Source organism: Chaetura pelagica, unplaced genomic scaffold (genome assembly GCF_000747805.2).
Source record: "Chaetura pelagica isolate M959 unplaced genomic scaffold, ChaPel_1.0 scaffold119, whole genome shotgun sequence".
NCBI classification, from domain to species: domain Eukaryota; kingdom Metazoa; phylum Chordata; class Aves; order Apodiformes; family Apodidae; genus Chaetura; species Chaetura pelagica.
This window is the reverse complement of record NW_009954406.1, coordinates 833164-843334: the sequence shown is the minus strand read 5'-3', so window position 1 is coordinate 843334 and position 10171 is coordinate 833164. Positions and strand designations below refer to the sequence as shown.

At 37.4% G+C, this 10171-nt stretch overlaps 1 protein-coding gene across 1 annotated transcript in view; it reads left to right on the top strand.

The window, feature by feature from the left end:
• Positions 1–795: 795 nt before the first annotated feature.
• KIF18A (kinesin family member 18A) overlaps positions 796–10171 on the top strand; it is a 31983-nt gene continuing 22607 nt past the window's right edge. Inside the window, exons 1-6 of the mRNA XM_010004244.1 lie at positions 796–1123; positions 1791–1948; positions 2690–2794; positions 3865–3975; positions 8192–8389; positions 9637–9813. Coding sequence (XP_010002546.1) covers positions 796–1123; positions 1791–1948; positions 2690–2794; positions 3865–3975; positions 8192–8389; positions 9637–9813 — 1077 coding nt within the window. The remainder of the gene's footprint in view (positions 1124–1790; positions 1949–2689; positions 2795–3864; positions 3976–8191; positions 8390–9636; positions 9814–10171) is intronic.

Below are 10171 nucleotides of genomic sequence, written 5' to 3'. Positions count from 1 at the left end.
AAGGGCCGGGTGGGGCTGGGCCGCGGCTCCTCCCGCGGGCCGCTCGGCGCGTTCCCGCCGCGCTCCGGCCTCTCGCCGCGTCCCGGTGACGCCTGGGGCAGCGCAGCTGAAGGAGGGCAAGTTTGCTGTGAGGCTGAAAAAAGTGTCACCGAGGCTCTTCACCGCGGAGGTCCGCTGTGAGGACGCCCGTCCGCTCGCAGCAGCGGCGGTGAAGGGAAAACCTGCTTTGACACCTGTGGAACGCGTTTCTCTGCTCCACGTCAGCTGCGTTAACGTGAAGCCCTCTCTGATATCTCTTGAAGTCTCCGTGCAAGGGGACCAAAGCAATCACCCGGAGGAAGCAGGCTGCTCCTCTGCTTTGCTGAGGGACAAGAAAGCCACCTGCTCTGGTCCGTGGGAACCTTGCTTGTTGGCTCGCTCTGAAATGAAGGAAAGCCTATGGATGAAAGAGTAGTTTAAATTATTGAATAAGCTTGCGAGCTTTCTAGGATAATGCTTTTTAATTTTCTTAAAGCTGAGCTGTATTGGGTCAGCTCTTCAGGCCCATCACAGCCCTTTCTGAAGCTTTGTGGTCACTTTAACAGCCTGTCGTGCTGACAATTAAGAGAAGGGCAGATCCACCACAGGTGCAAAATACTAGTCCTGATTAAAGTTGTGAACTATTTTAACAGTTATATTTGAAATATAACACTTTTTTTTTTTTTTTTTTTTTTTTTCCCAGTTGCAGGAAAGAGTTAGCTGTTTGATCTGCAGGAGTCTTGGAAACAAAGAGGGGGACACAAGAAGGCTGTGGTTATGTCTGCTGATAAGGAAGAAGACGTCTGTAATCATGTGAAGGTGGTGGTCCGTGTCCGTCCAGAGTCCAAAAAGGAAAAAGATGGCAACTTTAGCAGAGTTGTTCATGTTGTTGACCAGCACATAGTGGTCTTTGATCCAAAAGAGGAAGAAGTTAGCTTCTTTCATGGGAAAAGACTGAACAATAGGGACATTACTAAAAGAAAACAGAAAGATCTTAAATTTGTGTTTGATGCCGTATTTGATGAAAGTTCATCCCAGCTGGAAGTTTTTGAGCATACTACCAAAAGCTTAATTGATGGCTTCTTAAATGGATATAACTGCACAGGTAATGTTGCTCTTTACCTTCTTCCATTCAAAAACCTCACTAAATTCCTCAAAGTTTCTATCGTTGTATCCAGCTTCTGTAGATGCCTTAAAAAAGGCTAAGATTTATATGATGCATTTTGTTTTAATTTATAGGTATGAAGGACTGACTTCTTGGCCCACACAAGTTACAGTAGCTCTGCTCTGTTTTGAAAATTAGTTCATGTTAGGGTTATAATAGACTTAAGACTTTCATCTGAAATATGCATGCTTATGAGGAGAGTCCTCTGGAAAATGTTCAACCAGAAGCAGTTGTGTCACTGGCTGTGTGGTAACCTCTTTATGAACTCTTTTTAATGACTTGGTTTTTAAATTGGCAAGTGAGATGTTGTGAGGAAATTAAATACCTACCTACAATAAGTTGGTGGCTTGGGATTATGGCAGTAAGCAAATATTTTCATGTGAATTACCTATGAGTGAATTTTGAACTGAAAATTCAAAAATAAATGTGGTTTTTGAAATAGCTTTCTGATTGTAGCTGTGAAAGGTAAAGCCTAAGTAAGAAATTTGATTGATTTATGAAAATGGCTGTGCAGAATGGCAGACGTGTGAATGTCCACTTGAATTTTGCAATCCTGCTTCGTTTAATGGTACGAATTGTTTTTCTTGCTTTTTTTGTGAAAATTCAGTGCTTGCTTATGGTGCAACGGGAGCTGGAAAGACTCATACGATGTTAGGTTCCCCTGAAGATCCTGGAGTGATGTATTTAACTATGATGGCACTTTATAACTGCATGGAGCAAATTAAAGAGGAGAAAACATGTAATGTTGCTGTCTCTTATTTAGAGGTAAGACAGTTTCTCCATTTGGTATGTTGCTTTTAATGAGGCACATTATAATAAATAAGCACAAGGTGGCTTTTGCCTTCCTCCACCTATTCTGGGACTATAAAAGGTGAATCCCTGATAGGAATGAAACCTAACTGTGCTCTGCTAAGTTAATGTTATTCATAGGCACCTGTTACTATCTTACAGAAGGCTGCCCAAAAAGGACAGTCTCTTCTTGTATGTTCACTAAGCATTCTAATGATAGCTGTCTTGCTGATCAGTTACTTGCCTCTTAACATCTGTTGATATGTAAAAGAAAATTTCTTTTTGGGTCATATTTCAGAACTTTATCATAAAATCCTGTGAGCACTGTGAAACCACACAACTATGGGGGACACTGCTTTGCCCTGTGCTATGTATATATGGACTATGAAGGACATATATAGAGGACAATAAATGCTTGGGATTCATGCTTGCTGCAAAACTTTTTTTTGTAAAAACAGTAAACCTTTTTTTTTAAAGAATAGAGGTTATTTTCTAGGAAAGGGTGACTCACCTCAAAAAAAAAAAGGTTCACACAAATTGAATAATTGGGTATTTCAAGCTCAGTAGGAAGGCTGTTTGGCAAAAATGCTACAGAACAAATTTGTTACTGTTAAATAAATATTTTTAAAGCCCATGGTGGTTTCTGGTTAGTTAATTTTAAATCTGTCAATTATGGTGGGAGAGTTTTCTTAAAAGACTTTAAATTCCCTTTCAAAGGTCTACAATGAACAGATCCGTGACTTGCTGGTCAGCTCGGGACCTCTCGCTGTTCGTGAAGATGCTGAGAAAGGGGTGGTAGTTCAAGGGCTAACTTTACATCAGGTATGTAAACAGATACATTCAGGAAGCCTCACAATGTGTTTGACAAAATGATGAAGTTTCCCATTGGTTTGCTGAAGTTGTGTGAAGCTTGCTGATTTCCTAGTGAGCTTTTTTTTTCTCGCAATGATCACCAGTACCTGATCGCCCAGCAAACCTTATTAATTAATTATTCTAAGGCGTCTTGTCAAAAAATCTGCTACTTGTTTTTTTAACAGAAATGGATTAAAATCCAGTCCTTATTGTTGAATGGGTACCATTGGTTTGCTGCTCATCTCCTGGTTGTGGAAGATTTGTTTTTTGAGTAATACATCTTGGCCTTTCTTAAAGAAATTCACTGCCTGCTGTGCCACCTTCAAGTGTTCTACACTTTTACAAGTCTAGTGCCTACATCTCAGGGTTGTTTTTCTTTTTAAATAACCACATTTGAAAAGTTACACTTTAAATTACTTTTCTAGGCCAGCATCGTGATTCTTGAGCAAAGTCAGTGATAGAACTTTATTTTCTGTTATGAAAATCAACTCTCAAGGACCTAATTTCTTGCAGCCTTTTAGTGTACATTACATGCTATGTAGCTTCCAGCTTTTGTGTACATGAAATAATTATTAAACAGGTAACAGTGTCATCACTTTGATTCACACTATGAACACTGTACTTCCCAAAGCTCTGGTTTTGGGGGGAAAGAAATTAACATACCATTGTTTAATGCACTATTACAGGAAAAAAAAGTCAGTAATACTTAAATTTTCTAACTATGAAGAAGCTTTGGAGATTTGCTTAAACTCTTTACTAAAAAAAAGTTATTTGGATTAAATTTCTGCACTTAAGTGCTTGCTTTGTTTACTTTACTGCTTTGTAACTGAAAGTGTTTATTTGAAGTGCTTCATCTCCAAAACAGGAAAATTCTCTTATTTTGATGTAATTAAAATTTGAATTTCCTTGGATGTTTGCTGTTTGTTTGTTTTTTTTCAAAAGTGAACGTTAATGTAACTTAAAATCAGTGTAGAACCTCCTGTAGTGGATGAAAACTAGAAGAAACCAACATGCATTTATCTTGTGCTCTACTCTTAAAGCCTAAATCAGCAGAGGAAATCCTTCAGATGTTGGATTATGGAAATAAAAACAGAACTCAGCATCCCACAGATGTAAATGCCTCCTCATCCCGCTCCCATGCTGTCTTTCAGGTAAGCTCCACTGTGGTCATTGCAGTGAGGTGTAGGTGTTCCAGTTTCAGTTAAATGGAAGTAGAGTTTTTTAAACTGTTTTAAACTGTGTGAGGAGAATAAAGTTGACCAGTTTACTGTTCTTGTTGACTTCTCATTAGTATGCAAAGATTCATAGTGATTCTATTCGGAAAAAAAACAAATTCAATTAAGATCTCTCTAGTTCCAATATTTTGAACTAACACTGCTTAGAAGAAATACCTTCTCTGTAAAACTGTAATTTGGAGCTATGAAGATACTTCCATAGTGTAATTTCGTAGGCTGAAAGTTGTTGGGATTTTGTTCGGTTTTTTTAAATGCTCTCTGATTTTGTTATGTTGATCAGTGTTTTTCTGGGAAAAATATTTTACAGAATGCAGTTACACATCTGCCTAGAAACTGAGATACTCAAGTGATGCTTTCTCCCACTGCTCATTTTGCTTAATGTTGATATTTACACTAAAGTGATTTCTTAATGTTCTGGTATGGAGCAAGTTTTAGAACAACTAAAGCAGTGTATATGCTCTGAAGGTATCTCCAGACACATACTTGCATCACCAAGATGAAATGCTGATTTTCATCATCCATAGATGAGAGTTTTGCACATTTTGCGCAAACTATTAGAACTTTAGGACTTCTCCAAATATTACTGCTGTTTGCTAACCCCCACCTACCTTATCCTTCCGACTTCTCTTAAATACAACCTGTGATTTTTTTAAAAATAATATTTTATAATTAGCCTAGTTAGCTAAAACTTTGTTTTTCTGTTGCTGGTACATACTGCAAAGAACATTAAATTATTTATATGCTGCCCTTCTGGGTTGCAAAATGTTAAAATAAATTTGAATTCTGGTCCTTTCATTACAGTTAACCTATTTAACTGTTAGGCAGTTCTTAACTGTATCTGCAAACTTAGGCAATGTTTAGTAACTATAGCCAAAAGTTTGTATTTTGGCATAGATGATGGCAATGCATCTAGCTGTAAAATTAGCACTCCAGAGCTCTACTGTCACTACTAATGAGAAAAGAGGTGACTAATTTGCAATAAATGTGTTAAATACTTTGAAGTTATATAATGGAGCAAAAGTAATTTCCATGTTTTATTTCATACCTGAGACTTCTCTGTGAAATTGCCCATCCAGGTTTTAATTTCTGCTGGGTCTTGCCCATGGTTGTGCATTTAAGTCAAAGACTTCTTGCAAAAGTGTTTGGTTTGAGAGCTGCACTGTTGTATATGTGTGCTGCCTTTAATGAGGCACAAACTACAGCCCCACTGACTGAGATCAGAGAGCAAACTGCTGATTTCTCTTTCTTTCCTTCCTGGGCTAGAGTGCCTTACCTCCCTCACCTTTACTTAGGAAAAATCTCTGGATTGTCTTATCTGTCAGACTTTACATTCTTCTCAGTTAATTTCTAAAGTGGCAAGCAAATAAATTAGGTAGATGTTGCAAACTCATAGTTTCTTTAAGATGCAACAAACAATTCAGTGAATAGGGATGTTGGCGAGTTTGTCTTCTCCAGCCAACCTTATTTATTCTGGCAAATTGAACTTGCTTGTAGATAGATCTACTTGCTAGCTGAAGTTGCATAGTCACCAAATAAACTATACTGACAAAGTCAGAATTCCTATAGCTTACCATGGTTTTCTTGGAATGTATGACCAAAACAAGGAGTGGTATCCCTAATTGGATTCACACTCTAAAAACAAAATAATAATTTTTAATTATTTCCAGCTTACAAACAACAAAAGTGAACCAAATATGAATGCTTGCAGGTGAGAGGATTGTTTACTATTTTTGTTATAAGTGAAAATATAATGAAAACAAAAGCCCTCATATTTGCTGTTACTACAATATTTAAATAAAAAATATCTGTATGTATATATAGGAAAACATATATTTAGGATGCAGCTTTTTTGCCATGCACTGAATGAGAATGTCATGCTCAGTGGTTTTGTAAATCCTTTTTGTGTTATGTTATAAAATGAACAAGCTCTGACTTCTTTGGTGTGCATACTATGTACACACTGTAAACTAGTGTGATGCCTGAGAAAGGCAAATAACAATCCTGTGAATGTTTACCAAATACTGTTACAGTGAGCATCTGACTTTAACAAGCAAGAGGTGTATACTATTGCAGCCCTGAACGACTTTTCTCTGAGACCATCATTGTTGATCATAGCATTCTTAAGATTGCTCGAAGCCGCGTGAAGAGTTTTGTCTTTGAGCTTGAGTTAACTGACTAATCTCTGTCTTCTTTCTCTGTTCGTGTCCATGTAGCAGCAGTGATCAGCAAAGTAGCCCAGGTTGTGTAAAATGCACTGGTTGTCTCAGCCAGTCTCTGTGTGCATCTGCAGTCAGTTAAATGCCATGCTTGACTGAGCTTGATATTCATGGACAAACATCTGAGTGTTAGAGCTTTCATGAAGGAAAAGACCTTCAATGGAAAGATTAGGCATTTCCATGCCATGGCTCAAAGCATGCTCTGCATACAGTCCTAGTGCACAGTTCCTTCACAAGAACTGTCAGGCTGATTCTGTTTAAGGATAGTATAGTTAGCAAAAGCTTTCTCTGGCATTCTTTGCAAGATTCCTAATCCAGTTAACTTTTGTAATGAGATACGCCTGAATGTTTGTTGCCTTTGTCTTTTGAGATTGTTTAGCTGTCAATCAAGATATTTAATTGCTTTCTCTTAGGTGTTATTTTCCATTAAGTCCACAAATTATTGGTGAAAATAATTATTTGTTTTGTTAGACAATTATCTCAAATGTGTGATTTATGTAATTACCTACTAATATTACATGTTCTCAAAGATAGACTTATGCCACCTTTTGAATAATCATGTTCTCAAAGATAGACTTATGCCACCTTTGAATAACGGAGCATTTAAGAGTGAATGGGTTTTAGGCCTTTTTCACAGAAGTGACTTGAGAAGAGTGGAGGATTAGGTCATTCATTTAGAAAAATGTGTGTGTAAATAAAAGTGTAATTAAATGCTGCATCTGCATGTAGCACTTTAAAGAAATATTATTGTTGCTTAATACATTGGTCTAATGAATGCAACTGGAACTTTAACAGGTTTTAGTTAGTGTACTGGTTTAAGCTGAGCAAACTCACAACCATACACTTTTTTAAAGTGGATTCTTAGGTACCCTATCTACTTGACACACTTAATAGCAATGTTGGCACCTGTAAGAAATAATTACAATCTAGTCAGTTACTACTACAAGTAATCACTTATGTCAGTTTCTAGTCTGTTTCCAGAAATGTGACCTTCTGCAAAATGTCTTACTTGCTTATCCTTTATTGCTTCTTTTGCTCCACAGATAGAAATGACAAATCCTTATTGCTGTCTTGATTTCTCCTAATTTTTAAATCCTGTGTTATTTAAAGTGTTGCTGTTGTTTGTAGAGATTAGTTATCCTTTATGCTGGCTTTAGTTTTTGTTGTTAACTTTATTGGAGCAGGATATTTTCTGAGACTGACTTAAAAAGTAGTAAAAGTCTTGGCCCAGGACATTCTGAGATTATTTTAGAGATGCAAGTTTTGCCTTACTGTACCATCTGTCTTAAGTTTGAAATTTCTATCTAGGTCAGGCAATTACTGCATCTGAAAGTAAAATCCCAGTTGCACCACTGTTCTATTGAAAGTGTTCTGCTGACAGACAAAGAAATAGAAAAGATTCTGCTTTGGGGCATTTCCTGTATCTTCTGAATTTTTATGAAAGCTTGAGTCATACAACATAGTTTGGCTGTCATTCCACCTTTCCCTGCTTCGCTAGTGCTAGTTACTAGGTTCTGGTAGAGTGCTACCAGCCTGAGATAGTTACATACAGAAAAGTGGCTTTTTTTTTTCTTTTTTTCCTTTTTTATATTGTAATAGAAATGGTACAACAAAACTTATATTGTTTGATATAGAAACATATCTATTTGGTTTCATGGCAAGTCATAAGAATATTATTCTCTCCCACTACTTGTCATTTTTTTTTCTGCTACAAAGTGAAGACCTTACACCTTTCCATTAGACCAAACCGCTTGCTAGTGTTATATACCTACTGAAAGGTTTAACTTGGTTAAGAAGGAGGCCAATAAGAATTTCTGAAAAATAGTTGTTACATTGTAACATTAACTTACTGCTTAGAGTAACAACAGACTGTTATGTGTTACTTTTAATTATTTTTTTTATTTATTTTGTTTTAGATTTATCTGAGGCAGCAAGAAAAAACAGCCAGTATAAATCAAAGCGTTCGCATTGCCAAAATGTCTCTGATTGACCTGGCAGGATCTGAACGAGCCAGTGTGACAAATGCCAAGGGGGCTCGTTTCAGAGAAGGAACAAATATTAACCGCTCCCTGCTAGCTCTTGGAAATGTCATTAATGCCTTGGCAGACCCAAAGGTATGTGCTGCTTTCCCATTCAGTCTTCATCTCCTAGTATTCTGAAAACACTTTTAAAGATGGTAAGCTCTCATTGGGTAGTAGGGATTACAATTTTAATGCTACTTACATGATAATTTTCCTTGAAGGTTTCCTTACGGGTTTCAACTATTATCTGCGATAGCTGAAAGACATTTTTTTGGAAAGAGTTCTGAAAAATAATGTGCAGCTACCTAAGGATAATGTCAGAGATGAATGTACCTGCTTTTCTTACCCACCTTTATTAGAATCAAGCATATGCAGAGAAGCTGGCATGGATAAATAAACTTTAAAAGAACAAGGGTTTTTCCAGAGGTTTATGCCATTTAATCTTAGGGGAAGAGGCTTTTATAGGAGAAAACAACATCTATCCTAAGTTGTTCTGTGCTTTTACATACACACACACACTCAGCTCACAGAAGTCAGTCCCCTGATCTGGCACACGATCTGGAGGGAAGGAGTGGAAACAGCTGTGTGAGAGAATAACAAAACCTGATGAACTTCTGCCACAGTCAAGCCCATTGCCTACAGCTGCACCCTTTTTGTCCTTCTGGTCAGCTAGCAGTTTCTCCCCATTTGCCAGTGCAAAATGGTCAGAGCTTTTGTTACTGTTGCTGCATGTTCTCATCACCATCTGGTTGGAATGGAAGGCAGACATGTATATAAGATTCTTTATGTTCACTAATTTTATGTGAGATTGGGGTCCTAGTAACCTAACTTGGTACTATGAAATTAAGACTCTGTAGACGTGGTTGAAATAAGGCTTCACAGAGCAGACTTCATGTTGCCTGGAGAGGTTATAGAATCTCCATCCTTGGAGATACTCAAAACCCAACTGGACATAGTCCTCACTCAGAAAGGAGTATCACCTGCTTTGAGCAGAGGGATTGGACTAGGTGGATCTTGAGAGGTCCTTTCCAACCTGAAAGTATTTTAATGCAGTGTGCCTGTTAGTAGACTGTTAGTTGCCCACATCACAAAAATAGTTACAAATCTGGACATTAGAAACTAACCTGATTAATAAGTGTGTTATAAGATTCTTAAACAGTTCCAAGAGACTTAACCATTTGAGAAATACATGTCATTTTGAGAAAAAATACTTAAGGGAAAGTTCCAAAGCTGTTTGTCATGTTTTGTGGCATTGTTGAAATTCAAAGCAGACTTCAGGCAAGTGAATATTTGAAGTCCAGTTGACTAATCCATTAAAATGCCTATAACTCTCTTTCTAGAGCAAGAAACAGCACATTCCTTACCGGAACAGCAAGCTTACGCGCTTGCTGAAAGATTCTCTTGGAGGAAACTGCCGCACAGTAATGATAGCGGCCGTTAGTCCGTCTTCTATGTTCTATGATGATACATACAACACTCTTAAGTACGCAAACCGAGCAAAGGATATCAAGTCTTCTGTGAGTATCTTGGTCTTTATTGATCTTTTGTCAAAGTATAATAGTGTAGGGTTACGAGGAGAGTTATTTCTTTTAGAAGATTTAATTTCCTTCACTTCTGTCCCAAAATTTTGTTCAGTTACCTCTTCTTATTTACAGTCAGCTCCTTCCTGACTGAAGATGGACTAGGTACAGCATAGATAATAATTTTGGACTAAAAGCAACATAGTTCCATTAACGGGTTATGCTGCCAGTTTGAAAGAGTTTGTTTTGTGAACATTAAATTTGGAAGTATTCCTCAGCTGGTAGAATTCACAGCTAGTTTGAGCATCTTGCTAATAATTTCTCAGCGAACTGTAAAATATATCAAAGAAATGTC